The sequence below is a fragment of the Apteryx mantelli genome, chromosome Z, assembly GCF_036417845.1.
Source record: "Apteryx mantelli isolate bAptMan1 chromosome Z, bAptMan1.hap1, whole genome shotgun sequence".
NCBI classification, from domain to species: Eukaryota; Metazoa; Chordata; class Aves; order Apterygiformes; family Apterygidae; genus Apteryx; species Apteryx mantelli.
The window spans coordinates 35691935-35717425 of NC_090020.1; the positions used below are offsets into that span (position 1 = coordinate 35691935).

At 37.4% G+C, this 25491-nt stretch overlaps 1 protein-coding gene across 1 annotated transcript in view; it reads right to left on the minus strand.

Annotated features, from left to right (window-relative positions):
- SHC3 (SHC adaptor protein 3) overlaps nucleotides 1-25284 on the minus strand; it is a 60981-nt gene extending 35697 nt beyond the window's left edge. Inside the window, exons 1-2 of the mRNA XM_067316638.1 lie at nucleotides 24745-25284; nucleotides 4638-4708 (exon numbers count right to left, since the gene is read on the minus strand). Coding sequence (XP_067172739.1) covers nucleotides 4638-4708; nucleotides 24745-25284 — 611 coding nt within the window. The remainder of the gene's footprint in view (nucleotides 1-4637; nucleotides 4709-24744) is intronic.
- Between the last annotated feature and the right edge of the window lie 207 nt (nucleotides 25285-25491).

A 25491-nucleotide genomic window follows, 5' to 3' on the forward strand; every position in this document is an offset into this window, starting at 1 on the left:
TTTCAACTCTTCACTTTCCCCATCTCCTGAGAGACTCTGCTTTCTCACAAAGGCAAGTGGAATGGGGCAGCTCAATTAATTATTCTCATTCAGGCACTGCATTACCATATATTAATCAAATTAATCCAAATACTAATCAACATTTTTGCCATTAATAATACATTGAAAATGAAAGATTTAAATGTTAAGCACACAAAAGCCTGTTTATTCTAACCCATTTCTGTGCCACTGAATCGGAGCTAAACAAGCAAATGTAAATTATTCCCTGATAGTATCAGTCATTCTTTGTGTCATTGCCCCACTTAGTGGGGCTATGCTGTAGGAATTACAAGCATGTCCCCATCCACTTTTTGGAATCCTGTTCCCTGGGGAGGGCAGCAGCAGCCAGCACCCCTCGCTTGCCTGAGCTCAGCCCTGAAGAAACCGTGCAAAAGGAAAGAGGACTCTCGTTCACACCCCTTCCCCAAATAGCTGTGAGCCCAGACCCGCAGCCTGGGTTTGCATGTTCGGGAGTCCCCTAGGCACCTCCCCAAGTCCACGTAGCAGAAAGCAGGGGTGAACCCCACTCACCTTCCAGGCCAGTGTATACGTTAAGGAAGAGGTTGAGCAAACTTATGGAATTCACTGCAGATAACATGTTACCTGTCTTCAGAACTCACAGTGGAGCCATTTCTTCCCTTCCAGTGTCTTCCTTCCTTTTTCAGTGATGCTTGTTGAAAGTGAATTTCTGCAAAGAACACAGATATGGTTGAAGGAAACACTATAGTAAATTAATTTCATTCATGTTGTTTAGCAGGGGACTCGAACCCAGCTCTAAAATCTGGATTTGCATTATCTCCCTTCCAAAAGCTTGGGACAATGGTGCAAGAATGGGTTTGATTTTCGCTTTTAATAAAGATAGGTTCAGCCCCCAAATTGGGAGAGGAATCTCACTTCAAATAGTTCAGCCCGACAAAGTTCAGGGAGAGAATTAGGATCAGGGTTTGGATTCAGGCCCATCGCTAAAATAAAGTATCTCAGCCCTTTGATCTACTTGTTATTAACACAGCATGCAATATAATGTTTTGCTCAGCATGGGGAGGTGTGACTTTCTGAAGCTGCATGCAGCAAACTAATATTGCATTCAATTAGACAACAACAAAGAATATGCAGCCTTGTAGTCCACACACTGCTGTACGACAAACAGTGCATGCAACATTATTATAATTCAATCCAGTGTATAGCTACACTCATGCATGCAACATGGTAGTGAAGACTCATTATACTATAACAGATTTCACAGTAAGCATACAAACATACTAGATGAACGGCAAACATTGTACATGTTGCAAAAATATCTTACCTGATTTTTTTTTTTTTTTAAATAAAAAGTCTGAGGGCACGAATGGCCTGGCCACACAACCTTGAGAGTGGCCTCTTTCTGTGACGATGATGGTGGGTTTCAGATGAGCTTAGAAGCACTTGCCAGCTGCTGTTAGCTCAGTAGTCTGGCCTGCTAGTCCTCCTGCTCCTCCTCTATGTTGAAAATGAAACGCTTCTGTTCATCTTGCTGCCCAAGCAAGTTATCTTGATTTCACTTGTGTTCCAAGAATTGTCACTGGATAATTAATGATGCAACACGTGGATTCAGCTGGCTTTTATTTATCATTATCCATAACTGCTGACCCTTGGCTTGCACATCCATTTATTTGCTCAAAGATTCACATAATATTACATTCATTATACAAAAGAATAAGTACAATACGACTGATTAATGCAACCCTAGATCTCCTATTTCTCCTGTAGCGAAGGAATCTTGAAACTTAAATGTACATTGATAAAAGAAAAATATTCTTATAAATTAGCCATAGCTGTTCATTTTTCCTCAAATCACACCCCAAATTAGGATAACAATACCTTTTGTCAGGCACCAACAAGGTTGTTAAGACCTGATGAAGAGTATGACAAGTGAAAGTGCTTGCTCATTCCTTTCACACAAAGATAAATTCATTGCTAGAAGTTTAACATTTAAATTTCTAAAAAGTGAAAAAGCAAAACAAAAACAAGTCACATGTGAGGTACAACAGCATTAAATGGCACAGATTGAGAGTAGCTGTGATTTTACGCATGACTGTGACAAGAAAGGAAAGATCCCTGACCAGATTGTTTACACTGGGGCTTCACTCCAGTTCCTGGAGTTGCAGCCACGGTTTTTCATTTGTCAGACTGGTACATGCATATGCTTTTCTAATGTATTAATTATAATGGCTGGGATTTTCAAAGCCATTCAAGAGACTGGGCAACCTTTTCCCATTAACTTCTCGCGTAATATGGGTGTCAAATTCACTAGGTAACTGTAGATCCTAGCCAAATTCATAAATAATTTCTAAATGTTCACCCAAGGATTTAAGTGCTTTTTGCAACCACTAATTAATTCATTTAACTGCACATTTTTATGTGACTGAGAGTAGTAACTTCTCCAAAGTAACGCCCAGTGTTTGCAGCAGAGCCAGAGACTACAGAGCTCCCCTGTGTCTGAGCCACAGAAACTTTTTGCTTCTGGCAATTAGTGTTGCTCATCAGACTTTGGGCGTTTAGTTTCTACTCAGGGCCAGCAGAGAGAAGTGGCATACACGATAACCAAGGGTCAGAAAAAAAGGCATTTCAGACATGGCATGTGGATTTCTAGAGACAGATGAATTAATGAATAATGAAGATTAAGATACTAGATCCTGAGATCCTGATTCAAAATTCATCTAAAAACTCCTAACTTCAGAAAAGTTTTAGATCAGGAACTACGTGATCAGAATGAGGAGCTAATCATTCATCATTATTTTATGATAAACAGAAAATTGCAAATGCAAAATTAACAACAAACAGGAAAATACGGCTTCCTGCTTGAAAAAATATCCTGTGCTCTAGATGTGGTCAGAGGAAGATGAGCCAAGAAAATGACCAGCATGTAGTCAAATATTCTATAACTTCAACAGAAAAAAATTATAATTACAGTCTGATTCACAGTAAAAGCCAAAAAGCATTTAGGTACTGAAAGAACTGTAAGACAGTGACACTGTGTTTGTGCAGACCATATTGCTTTAGATCAGCAAATATGTTAAGTATTAATGGTACAGTTATGCCTTTAAGCTAGTTAAGAAAAACAAAATGCTATCCCAATGAAGACATACAGCAAAAGAAACGCTGCAGAAAAACACAGCAAAATTTGGTCCACCTTCAGGTACAGAATACAAAACAAGTAACTATCACAGTTGTTTTATAAGTCAGCATCATTTAACTTCCACATGTTAAAAACAGATGAGCCACCTGCATTGGAACTACAAGTCTGCCTAGACATGAACTCATCTTAAAAGGTCACTTTTGCAAATACCACAGAAATGTACACTGTGAGTTCAAAATAGCACACTAGGAAATTTTTCAAATACCTCCATAGTCTAGATTGTCTGAAAGGAAAATCCAAAATCCTTTCATTTATCTGTCCCTGTACTTTCATGCCCCTCATGAACACAGCACCTTGACAAAATAATAATTAACATTTTGTGAGGACTCACAGGGTCCAACTCAAAGCTGATGTGGCAAACATAACTCAAAGTCAATGCAAAGGTACTCATATACAACAATTCTGCACACAGAGCGTAAGAATGGCATCTCAACCTAGCAACAATTATTCTTATTTAATAACAGAAATAATCAGCTGTCTATGATATTGCAATGGTTCATGATAGACCACCAGCAACCAGAAGACGCCTCAAGAGGTGAAGTTCACTGCTTCTTAAATTCAGAAGATAAGTGTTATATACACTCATATCGCTTTATATTTGTTCCTTCGAAAGGCATTGTTTTATTACTTTGCTGTCAGAATTTGACTATGATAATTTGAAACTGTGGTCTCCAGTTGTTAGAAGATGTCAACACCCTAGTCCTCTAAAACCAATGAGCTCAGCCTGTCAAGTGAAAATGCCTGCAAAACACTATTTGCTGTAATTCTCAGAAAATATCTTTTAGAAGTAAAATGATTAATGGATACTTCTTAAGATAACCCAATATTTATGTACTCCTTTTAGAACAGTACAGTGATACGTTTAAAAAAAGAATTGCAATGAGGACCTAATAGAAATTAATCGTTCATTATGAAGAGTCAGGAAAAGCCAACATATTTCCATTTGTGATATCTTTCTGCTAGTATATTTTCATTTAAATTTTTTTCTATGGCTAATTTGTAATCTTACATCTTTTCATAAGAAACTGCTACAAATACCTAAAAATACGAGGCTCCAGATCAGCTCTCTAGCCTAATTTTGACAAGTACACTGTAAATTTTAGACATATTCTAATTCTCATTGGCTTAAATGTCGCTAAAGCAGTGTCCAGATAAGTGCCTTCTTGGGCAGCACCATTCAACAAACCTGCAATAATTTTCAAGAGGGGCCTGGCACACCAAAAGACCAGGAAGAAAATATCCTTTAAGCTCTTTTGGAGCTATATTAATATCAGGTGAAAGATTTATCTGTAAAAGCAAAATAAAAAAGTGGACTTAAGCTATCTGAAAACTATTTACTATATGTTTTGCCATTTTCCTGGTTTCTTCTCTTTGGGGACACAGTTCAGAAATTACTTTAAAAGGTATTTGTACAAAGTCTTACCTTGTAATCTGTGTTCTAGTATTGAAGTCAAGAGATCTCATTGAGCGTAAGACTTCTATACACCCCAAGTACTGTAGGGAAAAAGAAACAGTTATAAAAATTATTATAATTATTGTGGAGTTCTAGGAGAAAATGCAACTAATCATTAAAAGGCATTGTACAGTCCTTATTTTTACATCTGATTTAACCTAAGTATCAGCCAAATTTCTATTCTTATGTTCTTGTATGTCACAGATTTGCTTCATAAACATTTTACTTCATTTAAGTCTCAAGTTTGCTTCAACATATCTTTTTATGTCTAATCTAATCATTGTAATATACCTAGTTCATAATGGGTTGATGTGCTTGTTAGTTTTCACCTATCTTAACTGATCCATTTTAGATATAAAGCTATTCAAAGTAAAAATAAAATCAATGTAAAAGGAAGTGTGGTAAAGCAAATCCATCTAGCACTAATTAGTGGAAAAGTATTATTTAAGAGGGAGAGATAAGGCTTAGTGCAAGAAAGGTAAATTATGGCAGGGAAAGCTGAAAAGACCACCAGGAATCCAAAAATATTCCTTAAAGATCAGCTCAGGGATTGATGTGATTTAATATCTTCATTAATGACACTGGTATATAGATATGGGAAGATGTTAATAAAATATGTTAATAACACAAGCTGGGAGATGGCTTCAACAGAGTCATTCAAGAGAGGAATGACATAACAGGTTGGCCAATATTAGGAAAAGACTAGATTTACTGACTCAGAAAGTCTCTTTCTGTCCTACATCCCAGTGAAAAAGAGGGAAAATATGTTAAGACATAACAATGTCTATCAGAGGTTTAAGAAAAACTCAGGTGCATCTTATGGACTAGCTTCCAAAAGCAGACATGGTTTGCATGTGAAAAAGTCTACATGCAGCTACAGATCTCTTCAGATATTTGTGTAGCAGCTAGTACTATAATTTATCCTTTGTTTAAACCAACTCATGATTGGCATAGCCCACGATGGTAGCTTTGCATGCATATTAAATACTCAGCTACTCACCTGACTTCTGGAAGTCAGGTGAAATAGGGATGAGTCTTCAGATAATGGGCCTGATAATGCTATTCCAGTATCGTGCTTTTAGATCAGTGTAGTATCTATTTGCAGCATAATGCAATCTATCTGGGTATGAAACTGGTGTAAAAAATCAAGTGAGGCCAGTATTTTGTATCTACCCGGAAGTTTTTTTTGGTATTGTTTCACAATCTTTTGATTAGGGAATTATCACATTGCTAGCTGTGCTATCTAGAATTTCAGCGATGCTTTTTCTAAAGAAACCTATCTCTCACAGGCTGTTTACAAGTTGAGGGAGTTTCTTGCTTGTTTTCACATGTACATTATTATTTAATTTATTCCTATCAAATATCATGAAGTCATTAGAACACTGAATAAAATAAACCAGAATACTGAGTGACTCCTATTAAATTACTCAAATTTGGATTGTGATAGCCTACAGTTTCTGGGAAGGTTTAGATCCATTTCCCGGATTTTTAGAATTCCCTTGCATCTTATCTTCTGTTTTTTTGAAAGTTTCCAAAATCCTCACGGAAAACTTTTTGTATGTAGAGATCATGGCACAAGGAACTAAGGGTCATACCCTCAAGCTCTTTAGATTATCATCGCTCTCCTATCAGTGCAAACTATGTATTTGGTAACCCCTTGTATCTTAATACAAGTAGATTCCTTTCTTACATATACTTATTCTGAGTACTTAAAGCATCCGGAACAACATTTTCATGCTCTGATGCAGGAAGTTAAGCCATTATCTCTATTTTTAAGTATCTGAGGAGGTGATCTGATTTTCTTGAAGTTCATTAAACATCAGTTGAAGCAAACAGCTGAACTCAGTGAAGTTATGCCAATATGCAGCAATGAAAGATGTTTCCTATACCCTTTGTGTCACCTTGTTTTAGTTCAATGATCTTTTAATAGATAAATTTTCTCAAATATTTATTTCATTTCAGACATTTTCATAATTAATTATGCTGCAAATTGGTGTAACTATTCCAAGGTATCCTGTTGATAGTTTGTTACGGAAATATTTGGTTTTGATTACTTCTTCAACCTGTTCACTTAGACCACTCAATACTCAAACACTTTTGGGTTGCACTTGTTCCTTCGCTTTTCTATATTTGCCACAAGTCTTTTAAAGCTAAATAATCAAACAATTTTGAGAATCTGGTCCAACATTTTAGAAGCAAACTCTGAAAGGTAATTTGACAAGTACATGCAGGCGTGCAAATAAATACACAAACACATGTGCACACAAAGCACTGTTGAAATAAACACACAAATAATTAGACAAATACCCATAAACAAACTCAGAAGGCGTGCATTTAGACTCCTTTGAGTCATACTACCTAATCTGCATTAACAAAAGTAGAGACAAAACCAGACTGAAGGAAGGTCAGATGGAAAAATTATCCTGTACTTGTTTTATGTATAGCATGGAGACAGCTGAACACAACATAGTAAGGCTGCAGTATTCCTGACTGATCAAGGCAAAGATGGCAACTGATTTTTTGGGATAAAAGATGTGAACACTTAACCACCACGGCATGTTTTCAAATAACAAAATTACTATAAATACTGACATTCAAAAGGTCCAAAGGCCAACTACAGGGACATATAACTCACCTACTGCTATGCTTCAATTATTCCCCAAGACCAACATTGATCTCTAAAAATATCCATTTGAAGTACATCCTGACAAGGATCCACAGAAAGAAGACATACAACCAAGATAGCAAGTAAATAAATTATTCATTTATTCAGCAAATAAATATACTGATTAAAAAGAAATGCTATCTTTTGCTTTAGGCATTCCATGAAACATTTAAAATATAGTTATAAACAGACTACTTCTAAAACAGCTCCTCTTCCTCCAAACACTTAATGTATATGCTAACCAATCAGCTACGGTGCACTGTGATATTTATGAGCTCCCACTAGCATCCTCCCTCTCATTGCTCAGGAAGCAAATATGCCAAGATGCAGCCCACCCTGAAGTAGGATAATTTGGGACTACATTGGTTCCAAACGCTCCTAGATAATGCTCTGCCTTCTGCCTACTTTCTTATGTTTGAATGAGATTCCAGCTTGTGTTACCTTCACTGAATGGTATTATGTCCTGAGGAACAGTCCTTCAGATGAATGAATCCCTTCCCATTTAGAGGTTTTGGACTCGTGACTAATACTTTGCATTGCAAGCAGCACCTTGTAGGGAGCTGATGTAAATATAAAAGCACAGTGTCACGTACTCCTAGAATCAAACACATCTTACTGCATGAGTTTCCAACCTCTTTACTAGTTATAATTTCTCTGGGAAAAATAAGAGAAGGCCATATATCTCAGGTATCTACAGTTTGTCCCATAGATGAGGACTTCTTCCGTATTCCCTAAGGTATCTCTGTCTTCTCTGCGATTCAGTCGGAAAATTCTTGTTTGACAAGCAAATTTTTTATTGTACCCCGTGTAAGAAAGGGTACTGAGTTTTCTCGACATTTATTCGAAACAGGCAGTTCAACAAATGAGCGTTGGGTGCGTTCATGTGCTTGAAGGGAAGAGAAAAGGCAAATGAGGGTAGGTGCTGTGAGAGTTGCCTTTTGCTCCGCAAACACGAACAACCTTGTTCAGTGTTTCATAACAAGCTCACTCAGAACACCAAGTTCCTGGAAGAAATCTTCCACAATTTGAGTCAGAAGCTGGCAGCAGCAACAAAAATTTTTATAAAAATGTAGCAAGATGTAGCCACATACAGCACTGCAGTAGTCCAACCTGGGAGTGACAAATAGCAGGGGCAGACTATATCTAATATATCTAGTATATTTAAGAGCAGATGGGTATATGCCCAGAACATGGGCAGTGCTAGTAACTACCCATCACTCACTCTCAGACTAAGTAAAGACTCCTAACCTCTGAATCTGAACTACTAGAATATCATTAAATCACCAAAACAATATGGCTATTCCTAGTAAATTAGGATAGACCATTTTTAATCCGTGTAACTCAATGACTGTCATTAAAGCTGGGTGGCTCAAAATATTGCAGATTGTACTTAAATACACAGAGCCTTGTGCAAATTAGGTAAGAGAGAGCATGGCTATATCAGTAAACAGACATGCACTTGGCATAGCTTGCCATAAATTAGCCAGTGCGTACAAATACTGATGCATCTGGAGTCTTCTCTAGCATTGCACAACTGCTGATAATAGCTTGGGGGCTCAAAAATAGCTTCAGCGTCCTGGGATTCTGGGTGGTATATATAGATCTAATTTTTGAAGACAGAAAGCTCTGAAGTATATTGTAAGCTGTAATAAGTCAGTCAATGCAATGTAAGTTCTTAACCCTCAGGCTTAAACTGTGCTTTTATTCGCAAAGTATGCAAAAGCGAGCATCTTCTCACTTGCCACATCTGTTCCTCATGTGTATTTAGAGTCATATCTCTACATTTTCATGATTCATTTTTTTGTGCTGCATTTTACTCTTGTTGGCAAAAGAGCTTGTCCAAAATGAAAGTACATCATGAAAGTAAATTGCCAGATAGTATGAACTGACTATTGCTAGTTAATTCCAGGTGAGGACTTATTTCAAAATAAGAGCTTTTATTTCATATTCTGATTAACCTGCTTCTGTTGCAACATGCATTTATTTATGCATCAAAATGATAGTTCATTCCAATCTCAAGTGTCACCATTAACAGCTAAAGGGCAAGGGGCTTGTGAAAAGAGCACTAATAGATGTTCCACAATTCTTGAAATTTTCAAAACTGAATTTTCAAAGCCCACTTTTTAAACCACTGCAGTGAAAAAAAACCAAAGGAACTGAAATCAGAATGTACACCCTTATAATAAAATAAAGTAAAAATACAATAGTAAAATTAAATAATAAAAAAGCCACAGTACTTGGTAATTTATTTAATCTTGCTTTAACTGAACATTTATTACCTTGAAAACGTAATTCGACTGAGACATGCACTACACATTAATTAGCTAATCAGCAGGAAAAGATCACAAAAGGAGAAGCTAGCTTATCACAATACACATTTGCTCATTCACTTCATAAGGAGATCATAGCTTAGTTAAACATATTTAATAGACTACATAGCACCCTTTAGCAGTAGATCTAATAATTTCATGAAGACATTGGAATCTTAGCAGCATTATAATTCATTAAAGCAGTAAAGTTTTATGAAAAGTCAAAAAGTGAGGAAATCAATATACAGTCCTTGCTAAATTATAACATAACCCTCCGACTGGGTGCTGACAGTCCCTTCACAGTATCCATCCATTAACAGAGGCAGTAAGAAGCGACTTACAACATCTGTGTGAAAAAATACAGTAGCAATACAGTCTTTGCTGTTTTAAAGGCAAACGGGATACAGAGTTCTACCTAAAATCTGGAATACTTAAAGATTTGTCCTTGCTGTTATCCATAGCAAAATACTTTACCATAGAAATAGGATATCCTCTTACTTCAAAAGAATGCTGTAAAGATATTGGCATGTGTCAGGAGGACTTTTCCTTCCACATCTTCAGGAAGAAAGGTGACATTTTGCAGACATTTGCTTGACATTTTTGCAGACAACTCTGCTATCCTTACTGAGGCAGTCTTTATAAGGAGGACATAATGCATTCACACTAGTAGTTTTGCTACTTTGCTTTTTGAATTTTACACAGTGTTCACACCCCTGCATCAGGCTAGCTCATCTGATCCGTGTGGGAGGCACAGAAGGCCTGGAGGCACGGCTCTGTGCCTGGATAACTGTGGGAATCCTCTTTCTAATAGGGAGCAGTGGCTCCACATCCTGTGCACAGTGAATGGCCCATGCATAGGAAACCAGACTTTTTCTTCACCTACAATATTTGTGAATCCCAAACCACCTGGTCTCCAATTAGGAATGAAAAACAGAAAGAGGGAAGGAGGGAAAGAAGGAAAGAAGAAGAGAAGGAAAGAAGGAAAGAAGGAAAGAAGGAAAGAAGGAAAGAAGGAAAGAAGGAAAGAAGGAAAGAAGGAAAGAAGGAAAGAAGGAAAGAAGGAAAGAAGGAAAGAAGGAAAGAAGGAAAGAAGGAAAGAAGGAAAGAAGGAAAGAGAGTGTGCTAAATAACTCTGAGGATGCATTTCTCATTATCCTGGAACCTAGCAGGCTCTTTCAGGGGCTATCGTCTAAGCACAGTTACCTCTAATTTCACTCTTGCTAATATGCTTAGTCTTTAATGAGGGCTAATACTGACCTGTATTTATGGTTCTCATATGTTTGTATTGTATTGTTTTCCACATGAATGATATAATGTGCTTATACAGCATCTTAAAAAGCATAAGTGCTCTTGCCAGTCAGCAGAAAGACCTTTAAATCCTTTCAAAACAGGTAAATGGTTCATTGGTAAAAATGGTAAATGGTCAGGCTAAATATTGAGGCTGCCTCTGTTTTGAATTCACATCACTGAATAAAAAAATTGGTTTAGAAGGAGGGACATCCTGAAGACATCTCTGCATAACAAAGACTGAAGCTGTGTCATATGCATTCCATCAGCACAGGAGACAAGAGTTAAGATGTGAGTTGATGTCATGACCAGTTATGAGGACTTTTAAGCAGAGTTACTGTATTTACACTGAAAAAGAGTATATATAAAGGGACACTTTGATGCAAGTCATTGACCAAAGAGTGGGGCTTGGCTACAGGACCGGAACCTAGATCTCTGTGGGAACTCAGCAAAGCTTTCTGCACTCAAGAGTCAGCTACTGCAGAGGAACATAGGAACCATTCTGAGGCCAAATCAGAACAAAAGATAGCTGTATAGTGAGGCATTTCTCCATATTTCCAAATAAATGCAATGTTTTCTTAGTATTTGTCAAAAACTTTTTTTCTTTTTTTACCTTAATGCCTGTCAAGCATTAAGAATGACTTGAGAGTGTTTGCCAAAGCCCAGGCAAACCTTTTCCTGGTAAGCAAAAAATCGGTGTATGTTGTCCTGCTATTGCTGTGGCAAACATCCCACCCAAGTTCTGCCACCACGCAAGTCTGCAAGGACACCCTTTCGCTGCAGGTGCTGCTGGTAACCCAAAGCGCTCATCAGGAAAAAGAGTCTGCCTTTGGCAAATACTAGCCAGCACCCACTGGGCATATAGCAGCACCGTGGGAGGAAGGCCTAACAGTTGAACAGCCGTTCAGATTTGCGTCAGCGTACCTAGGTATTTAAGCAGAAGGATGGAACAGAAGACTAATTCTGTGACATTTCTAATGTAGGGTGAGTTATAATATTAGAAAAAGCTGTGGGCAGAAGGAAGACTGGATATTCAGAGGGAAGTAAATTTCTATGAACAGTAGTCACAGAGCTTTAAGTCAGCTGTTAGAGATTTCAGTTTCTCTGGTAGTTTAGGATATACATATTTGCTTTTGACTGCTCCATTTAGCTATCAAGTAACATGATACTGAAGTCTTCCCTAACAGGAGTGTTATCCTATACAGGTACACTCTAAAGTAACATAAAACATTCCTGTAGCCAGTTCCTTGAAAATCATTAATCTTCCGTGTAAAACATGCACCCACGGCTACATAAAGAAACATGCACATTTTTCAGAGCTCTCTCATTACACACATACACTTTCAGAAAATCCAGACTAATCCTCACAATTATCTTCTGCAATACAGTGACTGCATCAACTCAGAGGACCGGCAGGCTGATGTAGCCAAGAGAGGGGCCCCATCCCCACCCTCCTTAAGGGAGTGTAATGTATTCCCCGAGCCATGCCACATCCCTGGGTTCTTCATTCCCACGGGGCAACACACATCTTCCAGACTCTTTGAAGAAGGAGTCCTCTGAGGAAGTCTGATGACTGCGCTCCAACAGTGTACGTGGGGGGAAACGTTCTGCATTGCTGCCACGCTTCCCATGGTATCTGTACCGCAGCACACCTGCTCTAGGACTCAGTAATGCTGCATGAAAGAAACATTGGCACCCTTATTGTGAATAAGGAGAAAGCCCTATATTTAGATGTTGTCAGAATCTAACACTAAAAATGTGTCATAAACATATACTACTGTGAAAAACAGGCGCTCTTCTGTGCTTTCATACTTTTACAGTTGGTAATTTTTATATCTGTAAGTAATCATGTATAAAGCTTTATAGTGAATCAATATTTCCCCCAAACGGTTTTTTCTCATTAAAGAATGTGCGGTCTAATCCAGACAGAAAACTCTAAGCAAGGATTGATCGAATGGAAATGGGATGGAAAATCTAAAAACATGTCTTCTTTAGGGTTCAGCTACCAATAAGCCTTGACCCTTTGGCTGCAAATTTATCATCACAAATTGCTCCATAAGACAAGTAAACTAAGAGACCTTCTAAAGTAGTAGAAATGATGATAGATATGATTGTCAATAGGTTTGCATTTCTCTTAAAAATAGGTAGCTTACTTCTTCAGTAATGGGTGAGAGGAAAACACAATATTCCCAAGGGTACTTCCAGTTTTGACCAAAAAGTAGCTCTTTCCCATTTTGTCTTGTACAATAACTGGCTTCTGTAGTATAAAAATACTTATAAAATGTCCCCTATATATGCAGACTTTAATGATTCTTAACCAGCGATTGTTAGCCTATTTTTTCAATGAGCTGTCATATCCTATTTGAATGCAAGGCTGTTTTGCACAACTGTAATAATAAAGGGATGTAGGAGGCATGTATTAAGAAAATAAATACATGCATTTTCGGTATGAGCTCAAAATCTCCCAGAAATCACTTCTATATACTTACATACTTCTATTGGTTAATTGAAATATTATTTTAGCATAATACAATACTATTTTGGCAAAGTGTGAAGTTTACAATGTATTTCTTCTCTATTCTGTTCTTTGAACTGAATGCTTGGATTTCCAGTAACGGGAATGCTGCTAAAGTTATGCCATTAAAGTCCCTTGGAAAAGGAGGTAAGCTTCATAAACTCTTGATTTAATTATCACAGTAGAGTTATACAACGTTTTCATAAGAAACTGCAGGGAAATAAGACTTTCTCTGTATATCAGTGCCTTGATATATTTTGATTCACTGCACCAAACAGTAACGGTGTTTGTTTAGCATCCAGAGTATAAAATAGTAAAAAGACAGGTCACGTTTTAAAATTTTCACTGAATGACTGTGAGTCACTGCAGACTGCTAGATGCCTGGCTTTTAATCATTTAAATCGTTTCACAGTGAATTTCCTAAAGATTTTCATATAGATTTTTTCAACCATAACTAAAGGGAGACTGACTTCCAGAAGGATTCTGGCATCAACTGAAAAGCAAACTGTCTGGCATTGACTAATTAATACTGAAAGACTGGGAAACTTTTTCAGCTAAGTAAGTTTACTTTTGTCTAACCTGTTGCTAGTGAAAAAAATTGGCTTCTACACAAAGAAAGGCAGCTATTTTGTTCTATTTTATGAATTTTTCTTACATCAAGTTGTTTAAATGAGAAAGAAGAATCAATCTACCTTAACATAAAACAAATCTTTTTTTCATACATGTATATATACACAGACCTGGAAGTGCTATATATTGACTTCATGCATATACAAACACATAGTGCCACTGCTCTTGAGAACGCTTATCAAGAATCATAAAAGGGTAACAGAAAGATTTTTTTTTCTCATTTCTGAAATGCAGTATAACTATTTTAATGTTTTGGTGGACAGCCATGTATCTCTATTAATAAACTGACACGCATGTTTATATATAAGAAGATATCAAGATTTGCCAACAAAAACAAAGCTTACAAAGCTTACAAAGCTTACAAAGCTGGAAATTGCTTTTTCCTTTTCTTCCCCTCTATTGCTAGAACGTATTTTCACCTGATCTTGCTGGAAGAAACTAGAATTTAAGGCCTGCCCTACATTTTCCTGTATTGGAGTTATAGACAAGAGTAGTTGTGGAGATCTTCACGCAGCACAAGAATAGGGGTCATCTTATCAACAAGAAAAGAAAAAAGCCTCTCCCATAAACATCATGAAGAAAAGAAGTTCATACCAAGCGGGATATGTCTACAGTTCTCAATCTCTTGGATATTAATAGTGATACTAGTGGTTTTACATTTGTCCCCTACGAAAACATTCTAGTAAAATCTCACAATCAACTCATATGGTAATCATTCAGAATCCCTTTAAAAAAAGGCCAATGATTCAGCCAGGGGGAGACAAATATATTTTATCTTATCCTGAAAAGCAATTTCTTTAAGTCAACTCTTAGGTCTCATTTCTTGCTAGGATGGGAAAAGATACTACTGGGAAGCAAATTTTGCTTCTGACAATTTTCTAATCTCCATCACAAATGGAGCTGAAAACATCACATGTTTAAAATAAGGACCTAGTTCTCATTTCTTAGTCTTGTGTGCATGAATTAAGATTGCCAACACCAAGCTCAAAAATATTCACACAGTACAGATGCTTAATACATTGAGCTTTCACAAGATTCCACAAAAAATATCAGTAGCTTTTCACCTACAATATTTCTTATGTTCTTATTTTACACAGGCACGTGTTTGCGTGCAAAAACTCAGAAATGCTAGAATCAGAAGTGCACATATTGGACAACCATTTATCCTATTATTATACATGCAAACACATTTTGCTTTATGCCTCAATCTTTGTACGTGCAAATGTTTTAGCAAAAAACAGACTCCATTTGCAAAAACTTTAGTTCAATACTTTTTAGGTGTAATTTTCAAGGTATATAATGCAGGGTGAATGCCATTATTACAGTGTGATATTAATGAAGGTGAATAGTTACTTACAGTATGCATTGCTGTATCATAAATGAATTGCTTCATCTTCACTGGTGCATACTTTAATTCAGAGAACACTTTCCAGACTACTTTGTTTGCTACCTAGAATATCCCAGAAGATACATTGCCTTTTAAAGCACCATGCAGATTAGTTCTAGCAGCTTATGTTCTGCATCAGAATTCCTTGAACACAAACATGCAAAGGCTTCCGCAGCCAAAACATTTTGCTTCAATAGTGGAAAATCATAATTAGATATTCAAAACCATAAATATGGACACCGTAGCTAGAATTATTTATTTTATTATTTATGCTACCTTAGACATCAAACAGAACTGCTTGATGATGGGTATTACTAAAGCACAGAACCAGGAGACAGAAGGTCTAACAGGTGCTTTTCCACTAAGCTGAATATAAACCTATGCTAAGTACCTGAAATGCTATACCAATATGCTTTCAAACTTATACATTTGAGGGTATGATTTAGGAAAGACACTATCAGTGTTACCATTGAAAATCTGAAAAATCCGGGGAGGGGGAGAGGGAGTCCTTTTCTTGGTGTCAGTGCTACATGTACCTCTATTCCTCATCGCAAGAGTCCAGCAATTAGAATACATCTTTTTCCTGAGTATTTATCAACCCAGTAAAGAAAAGAGGCTTTCTCTTTCTTATGCTTAAGTACCAGCTATCTGTCTTCGCAGTAAAAGAGTCCAAAATATCACCTGCGAAGTGGAAGACAGAAGAAGTAAGGTTAGCAAGAGACATCATGGGATCGATTTAAAGCATGAAAAATCTCTAGAAGGTGTCCTTGCAGCACAGAGGCCATGAAGACACCTAGAAAACAGCCCCCAAGGCAATGGGGGTCCCAGCAGGTCCCAATGGCCCTGACCACCTCTCCTGGGACCCCCACCTGCCCCATGTCAGCTCGGGACGGGCACCCTCAGCTCCCACTCAGCTTGTGACCCCTCATGCAGCCGTCCCCCTGCTCTTGCTCCCTGACAAAGTAAATATATGGCAAGAAGGGGTTCAGTTGATGTTTCTATTCACTTAGTGCTCTCTGCTTATTTTTTGACTATAAAATTAATTTACAAAAGGTCCAAAATGGCAGAAAGATAGATCTTCAACAGTCAGTGTTTTAAGTTTTCTCTTCCAGTGTGCACCTGCTTCATGTGCAGGCCATTTATCCAGTGTAACTATTGCCTTAATAAAAGAATGATTATTGAACAGTGTGAAATCGTGGGGTAATCTATTCTATACAAATACACAGTGTTGTAAGTTGTCTCAACCTTGTTTTAACTTGAAAAGTCTGCCCCACCAAACCCTACAGGGTTAGCATCAATTCTAGTTCTTGAGACATCTCTCACTTAACTTACTAGAGGCTAGCGTCTGTGCCTAGCATTAAGCAACCTGAATTGCTATTCACAACACTGATCTAAAAAATACATTCATAAATATTGCTAACCACAACCTAACCTAGAGACTAAATCTCTAACACAGACAATACTTATCTTGTATCTCACATCTTGTATTCAAGATATTCTCCATGACTCTGATCCAGCAAAGCATCCATACCTGATATTAACTTTGAGCTTGTGAAAAACTTATTGCATTTTATGAAACACTTTTCAGGTATGTATTTAATAGGGAATTTTCCATTCTCTCTACCTGCTGTGGCATGCGCCTTGTGTTGGGTGATCCTCTGACAACTGCTACAAGTACATCACAGAAGACTGTAATTCAAAGTAAAGGTCTGCTTAGCTGGGCAAAGTTGGTTTTTTGTCTCTCCAAAATTTCTGCTACAATTTCTGCTATAAATATCCTCAGTTTGCAAATTAAAAAGATATTTTCCGATTTGCCAAGTCTGCCTACTCAATTGGAGACCTGGGAGCCTGGAAATCAATTTTTTTTTTCTCACCATAAGTACCAGCATTCAGATTTCGTGAACTAATTTAGGCCCTCAGTGAAGGGAGAACGTGCTTGGCTGGAGTCCCATTCACAGTAGCAGACCTTTGCTCTAGCAGCTTTAAAGAGCAGTATGGTCTGGTGGAAGAGCACTGCACTAAGCCTCTCTTAGATGTCGTGCAAGTCTCTGGCAATAACTTCCTGCATAACCTCGAGCAAATCACTTAAACCCTCTAAGTCTTTACTTCCTCTTCAGTAAAATCAAAAGACTGACACTTTGCATTATAGAGTACTTTGTATTAAAGCTTGTAAACAAACTTCAGTACTTTGTAGAGCACTAAGATCTATTAACAATAAGCATTCCATATAAGCTAGGTATTATCATTATTATTATTATTATTATTATTATTATTATTACTCCTACAGCAAAGTGAGCCAGACTTCATTGTCTTCTTAACACTGCTGAAGTGCTGTAAGAGAGACAGGTTCAACACAACTGGTAGTGCAGTTTGATTTCATACCAGGTCTTTGGTCAAAAATCATCAATACTGATGATTTTTAGCATTCCTGAAGCAGTTAGGATAGCAGTCATCTAGGAATAGGACCATACCGGGGAGTGCCTTCATAGTTTCTGGCCCCAGAAAAGGCTTTGGGTGGATTCAAAATACTTGGCTAATGTTTTCAACAGCTTATTGTAATGTCTGTAGTGCAGCTTCACACTTAACTATTTCTATTCAGATGGAGACTCTCCATAGTTTATCTGCTTGGCCTCTTCTCTCCATTCCTGCCTAGACTATAGAAAAAAGTAACTAAAAATGGATAAAACTGTATCATCGGCACTCAACAAGTGGTGATAAAATGTGGCACCTGCCTTCAGTGGTGAGTCGGGCATTTCTGAAACATTTTCACCTCTAGGGAAGTAAAGGGTGGACGGTACCTTTAAAATTTCCTGTGGCTAATTAAAGACGCTTGTCTATAAGAAAAGAGACAGCTTTGTTTCTGATAATTACTTTGTCAGAGCTACACAGTGCCAAATGCTAGTGAAGATGCTGGTTTCCAATAGGACACGCACTCCTTTGCATAATTTTCACGCTAATAAAAGCCAAAAATGGGAATAAAGGCATGTTAGTGTAACTGTGTATCTACAGGAAGCCAACGGTGCTGAGCAGTCCCCAAGATAGGATTTTCCTCTCTCTTTCAGTCTTGTCCTTATTATTTCTGGTATTTGGTTAATTTATGCATCCAATATCAGGAACTGCTCTGAGATAACAAAAAAGACAAAACAAAAATCTTTCTATCAACAAACATAATGTGCTGGTTCTACAGAAATAAGGCCTAGTTCGTTTTTTCTGTTTATCTCACAATATTTTCTTTGCATCTCCCTGCATCATCTTTGATTTATTTTTATCTCCATCTTTTTGCTTACCATTCTTGGATAATTTCAAAGGGTTTTTTTCAGTCTTTTTAAACTTTCAGTCACAACTTGAATTTTCAGAGCCAGCCTTTTGAGACTGAAATTGTTTTTAACCCTATGAAAAACTTATTTGAAAAATCTAAGGGAATAACTACCATCTTATCAGTCTTATTAGACGAACACTCTAGATTACCCTTATTAAATTTTCCCTCAGTCTCTCTCTAAAAATGTGCGATGACTGAAATGTGGTTGCAGTGGGTCCCACCATTGCTCCCATCACCAGTTCTCTGTGACACTGTCCCAGGGCACACCTGCATTTGTCCCATTTCAAACACCAAGAATATTTAATACTGATACTTTGTGCGTTCATAGCTTCAGCTTTCCCCTCTGCCATGAAGTCAGCCTATAAAACAAGTATAATTGGGGTGTTAATGGAAACAAGGGTTCTCAGTGGGTCATGCCGCTAAAGGACGAAGGAGCACCCAGGCAGGAGCAGCAAAGGCAGGTCTGGGTTCTCCCAGAAGATCTTAGTCCATTTGTATGTTCTCCGTAGCGGCAGATATTTACACTGGGCACATGGCATTCTTCTTATAACCAATATTTAAGGGCAGATAAAGAAACCAACAATCCAATTTCCATGGGGAAAAAAAAAAAAAAAAAAGAAGAAGAAGGAAAACAGGCTGAATGCAGTTTTACTTCCTAAACTTACCTGGGGATTTTATAACTTTAAATAACTAGTAGGACTGTATCATTTTTACTTAAAAAAAATACAGCTGTGGCTTTACTATTCAAATCAACATGAACAGTGCCCAAATTGTGTCACTTACAAAATAACCCTAGGTATGGAAATTATGTCAAGGCGTCCATGGCATTTTGCAAATGCTCGTACTTCAAATCAGACATTCATGTTGAGAATTTGATTCTTCAGCACTAAAATCATTGCTTTTTCTGAAATGTGTGCAACTGTACAATAATAACCCTTGATTCATACAATTAGAATAATATTATAAATAAAGATCCTCCTGTATGATTTCTGCACATAGGATCTGATTTAAGTTCTGTGAGAAACTCTCTTTTAATATCAGTGGGCTGTACAACAGGCCCACAGTGTTTCAGATTGAGGGAGCTCAAAAAAGGGACTTTGAACTGAACAACGAGCATCAGAATCATTCATTCATAGCCCAAATGACAGTGAAAGCAAATGTGAAGGCTACTAGGTGATTGCAAAGGAATATGGCATACTAGGAGGAATGAATTGCTAGAAGCAAAGCTGTCTTTTTTACTTACTTCTTCCCTCTTGCCTTACCAAATGCATGTAGGTAGTTTTAAAATCCAAGGAGATAAGCCAATTTCGTGATTCCCTGAGCCCCAGCTCGCAGAGTTTGGGCACTCAGGTTGGGGACAGCAGAATCTGAGCTAAAGAATTAGTGTTCAGTCCTATTATTACCATATGCCTGAACATACAACCCACTTCTTAAACACGCAAACCTCCTTACAAACAGGATGCTTTGGAACTGCGTTTCTAGTTATTTGAATCCCATGCACAAAAACCTACTGAGTAGGTTTTACTCAGGCTATTTCAGATTGTAAGTGATAAACCATTAATGCTACTGCAAATTGACTGATAAAACTAGGAATTTAAATCTGATCCCCCCCCAAAAGTATCAATTTTTCTGTAAAGAACAAAGATAAATTTAGCATCAACCAAAAACCAAAAGAAACTAGAAAATCATGCTGCAATGTTACTATTTTTAAAAAAATGCATAGATTGTAACACTGACTTCATTTAAAGAGGTAAGAAGGAAGTAAGAAAACCTCTTGCTTTTTTAGACAGGATACCTTGGCTACCTTTCAAACAGGTGGACAAGGAGTGACACCAGTAAGCCACAGAGCTTTTGTATTTTGCTCCTACTGCAAACCAGCAAGAAATCAATTCTGGTTAGAACAGAAGGAAAAAGGGAAGCAGCTTCCAAGGAGCTCTGAGGTCTTCGATGGGAAGGCCGCAGATGGTGCAGCTTCTACCACATTAGCTCCATTTAAGGCTACGTTTCATGGTCTGGGTTAGCCATTAAAGAGAAAAGTCATTTTGCAAATTCAATATCTACTTGCAGAGATCTGCTAAAATCACATGTCCTGCCCATACCACCAAAGGGAATACCATGGTGCAAAATAAAAGGACGCAATAAAAGCATGTAACACAATAATTCGGTTAATCCTTAAACCCATACTTAACTTTCAGCATAGGAGTAGTCTCAATTATTTCAATGAGAATATTCCTGTAAACAGTGTGATGCAGAAATGTTTGCAGAACTGAAGCCTCCACTTTGTGATGTATTCAAACAGCTTCACAAAAGATGTCAGCTTTCCTCATCAGATGTAAAAAGCTGTTATTCCCCCCGCAAGACACAAAAGCATTAAAATGTTAAAGAAATAATTGCAGTTAGGCATTATACTTGTTAGATACTTTGCTACAATCTTAATAATTTAATATGCTTTTTCACTGAAATATTATTTGCCTGGCTTAGGGTGCTTCTTTTAAGTGAAGTTCTTTCTCTTATTTCTCAGATACTATCTCTGTGCCTGTTTTTAATACTACATTTACACAGGTCTTTTCTATGCCACTGTCTTGTTTTTAAGGCCGGTTATCTTTTTTGACTATGCTGTATACAAGGTTATAAATTATGCTAGAGTGTTTCAGGTTTACTTAGTTTTAACTGCTGAAAGCCGGGGTTTTAAACTCATCAACACTTACGAGAAAATTCAACCACAAGTTATCTAAAGGCAGATATATATTTGCCTCCTATCATGACTGTTCATTGTACTCTTAATTAATTGTAACAAAACCTAGGTATCTATGCAATTACTCAGTTAAACTCATCAGGAGACATTCATCATCGGAAACAAATGGATTTCACTGAAACATTTAACTAGTGTTACATTACATAGTTTTACACTTTTTTATTATATGTATTTGTTTTTCTGACAACGTGATCATTTATAATCACTCTCTATAGTAATCTGTCCCTCTATGGAGAAAACACTGAACTCTTCAATGACTTCCATCACTGCGAACCACTTCATTTTTTTCATTAATCCATAATCTGTTAAACTGTTCAGCAGTAGTGTCAAATAAAACATCAGTACCTCCCTGTTTCATGTCTCCTAATTTGGCCATGGCCAAAGTCTAATCTGTTACACAACTAATTTTTTGTTTTTGTGAAGAATTTTTTCCAGTAAAAAAAAAACACCATGAAATCCACAGGGAAAATAAAGACTACAGAAAGTGCTAGTAGTTTTACAGCTGAAAATAATTCTGTCGCAACAGATCATGATAATCAGATCACAGTTTCCGTACATCATAAACCTACAGTCATTTTTAAGCATTACAGTTACACTGCCCATTTAAAAAATGGCCAAGATGTGAACTAAAGATGGGGACAGCAGTAAAGTCTAGCAAAAAATTAATGACCACCAGCATCAGTGAGCAAAATGTCACTTTTCCCTTTTGCAATTTTTATTTTGTGGATTTGGAAAAAAGAAACTTATGGAAAGGGTGTCATAAATACGTTATGCATTTGTCATATATTGCATGTAAGAACCTTGTTCCTTTTACCTCAAGATGTTCCAATATCAATTACACCAAACTGTCCAGTAGTGAGAGTTTACCCTGTCCCACAAATCATTTGCATGTTTTGAATGGGAATTAATGAGAAAATAGTAACCCAGTGCACATTTACACACAAAATGATAAAAGCTTTGCTCGTTAACAACAAATCTAATTTTTGTCTCATTTAACTAATGGCGTATGGAATGATCTGTGAGGCATATGGTACTAATTAAATATGGTGCGAGTCCCCCAGACAGTCAATATAGCCATGAGGTATCGAAGGAATGTTTCCCTTCAGTGTACATTATCTATGTATTGATTTGACGGTCTGAATGCATAAAAGCCCTGGAACTCACAATGTTTAATGATGTGGGAACTGCACTTCTATTCTAATCTACGTGAATGCTGCAGTTGCTGAGGAAAATTCTGAGATACTTAATGAATGGGCAAATTATGAACTAATGGGGACTGGTCTATTTTCATTCATACATTAGCCATTGATTTTGATATTTCTTTTTAACCTCTGTTTTGACATTTACAGCACAGTTTTGTGACTCAATATGCCAGAAAGCAGTAAGTTGAAGATATCACCCTATTTTTAATAGAAATGATAAACAGCAAGATTCCATAAATTCCAAGGACATGAAAAAAAACCTAAAGTGTAAGCTGTATAATGCTAATGATTCATTTTAAAAAGTCTAACATACATACTATATAAAAATATGCTTTCAAATATTTCACACCAGCTGCACTAAGGGATTAATTATTAACTTTAAATACAAGTCCACTTGTATTTATCTTTAATTCTCTTTTCAACTCAGACTCAAAGATTTTGGCTTCCTCTAGCACACAGAGGGCCAACCAGTGAAAAATTAACTCAAGAAGATGAGTACTGTGTTTGCTCTGCTTCACAATCATCACTTCAGGTAACACAAACAGCAGCAGTGAATTCTCACAGTCATTATTGGCCTGCTTACAATGTCCTAAGCCAAATGGAAGATAAAAACAGTTGAACTTCCTGATCTGATGGGAGAATGGGAGATGACCTTCTGTTAACCAGAATATTGCCAGGCAAAAGAATGACAGTCTCGCTACCACTGTATCTAGCACCGATGGGTCATTTTTTATCAAGCCACTTCTCAACCAGTTACAGAGCAGCAGTTGTGTTCTGAAAGGTAGCACTGACTCTTGTAGTTCCAGCAAATTTCCACCTAGTAAAAAGACAGCGCCTTTTAAATAGCACTTTGAACTGTCCAACTTACTCAAGCTACCATCACTTGCAAAATCTACCATCACCACTAATAGAAAGAAATGAAAACTGCTTCCTTCCTAGTGCACCAGCTGTTAAATATGCACTCTGTTTCTGATAAGGAGACTTGAGAGAAATGGGTAAGAGTTAAGCAACAAGGCTGTCACTCAGTTTAAAGCATCCTGATATAAACTTCATGCTGCGACTTTTAGACCCAAAATACGATGAGAACAAAAATGGAAATAAAATCTTATTAGTTGCCTGCTACAAAACAGTCTGACACTTAAGATACAAAAGCCACTAGGCAAATAAAACATGGTGACTTAAGAATGAATTCTGGACGGTAACGTTATTTTTACACTTACTGAACACTATGCTGGAAGGTGTAACCAGAATCTTACCTGACTACTGCACATACCCTGTTCTCAGAGGCTCGAATTTTACAGTTCATTTCAAAATACTTTCAAAGCATGCAAAAATATTGCCCTGGAAACTTAAGATTTGCTGCTCTTGCCATGCAGTACCAATGAACTGAAAAGAGCAATAACATTTAAGGTGGCTGAATCCCTATTATGTAAAACAAGCTGCATTTTCCTGCTCTACCCACAACAGTATTTCTATTTGTGGAACAAGATAAGAATCACGCTCTGTGCTTTACTGCTGTAAGATTTCAAATATAATTTCACTTTAAAAACACACATGTCCTTAAAGATATTTTCAAACGGAAATGTCATGCATGATAAACAGGTCTTCACACACCAAGGAGTCTTTCTTTCCTCCTGTAGATTGCACCAGACATATTGAAAGCCTATGTATCCCAGATATATATAGTATACCAGATAACACTGAAAACCTAAATTCAGAAGAAGGAAAAAAAAACAACAAAAAGTAAGGAAGCCAGCTTTTAGCATAAAAATAATATTTTTACATAGCTGTAAAACATTACCTCACAGATAGTCTATTTGCAGGTTTGCTCTAATATAACAAATTAACACTGCTTTCCAACCCTGCCTTTCTGCATTTACATACCATGCATTATGCACAAAAAAAGGAGCATACAAATAGAGATCCTTTCAGCCTGCCTAGCCTGTCACCGAAACCAGCGGAGAATTTTTCATTGATAAAAACAGAGAATGGAAGAAATCAGACCAACCTTCACAATGTACGTCACACCAGGTCCCAGGATCTTCTCACTTGAGTGCAGCCATCCTCGAGAGGGTTTATTGACAAAGCTGCTACTTTGATTCCAGTCTTCACCTCCCGAGTGCATTTCCTCTGACTGTGTTTTTTTCCCCATGCTCATCTTGCTCACGTCCTGCTGAGAACACGAAGTGGCAGAGACAAGGTTACATGTGTTGTCTGAAGCCCCTGCTGCCGAGCTAGAAGCACTCGAGCTTCCTTGCAACTTGGAGACAGCAAGCTCCTTTACTGCGGAGGAGAGGTTTTTGATACCCAAAAGGCTGCCTGTGTTAGAGAGTTTCAAGTGGGACACTTTATGGATGAGAGTGCACAGGGTGCTGGGTCCATCTTCTTGGTCCTTGCGGAGAACCTCTGGCGAGACCAGGTATGAAGGTGCCGTTGAAGTCGTAGCAACTGCTGAGACCTTGCTGTTCATGGACAAATTGTGAATAAGATCATCAACCGATGTCACCGAATCATTCCTGAAGCGGTTATACTTGGTACGTTGAAGCATGCCCTTCTATCTGTTTTCCTGCATATGTTCTGGCAAATCTGATGCCAACACAAGAGATGCCTGTGCTAACATAGCAGGTGATTCATAACAACATGGACGGACAACAAGATTTGGGGGTAAAAAAGCAAAGAGGATAAGAAAGAACAAAAATACATATATTTTTAAGAAATTTCTTATGGTTCCACGTTAAGGTTGGGTGAAGTAATA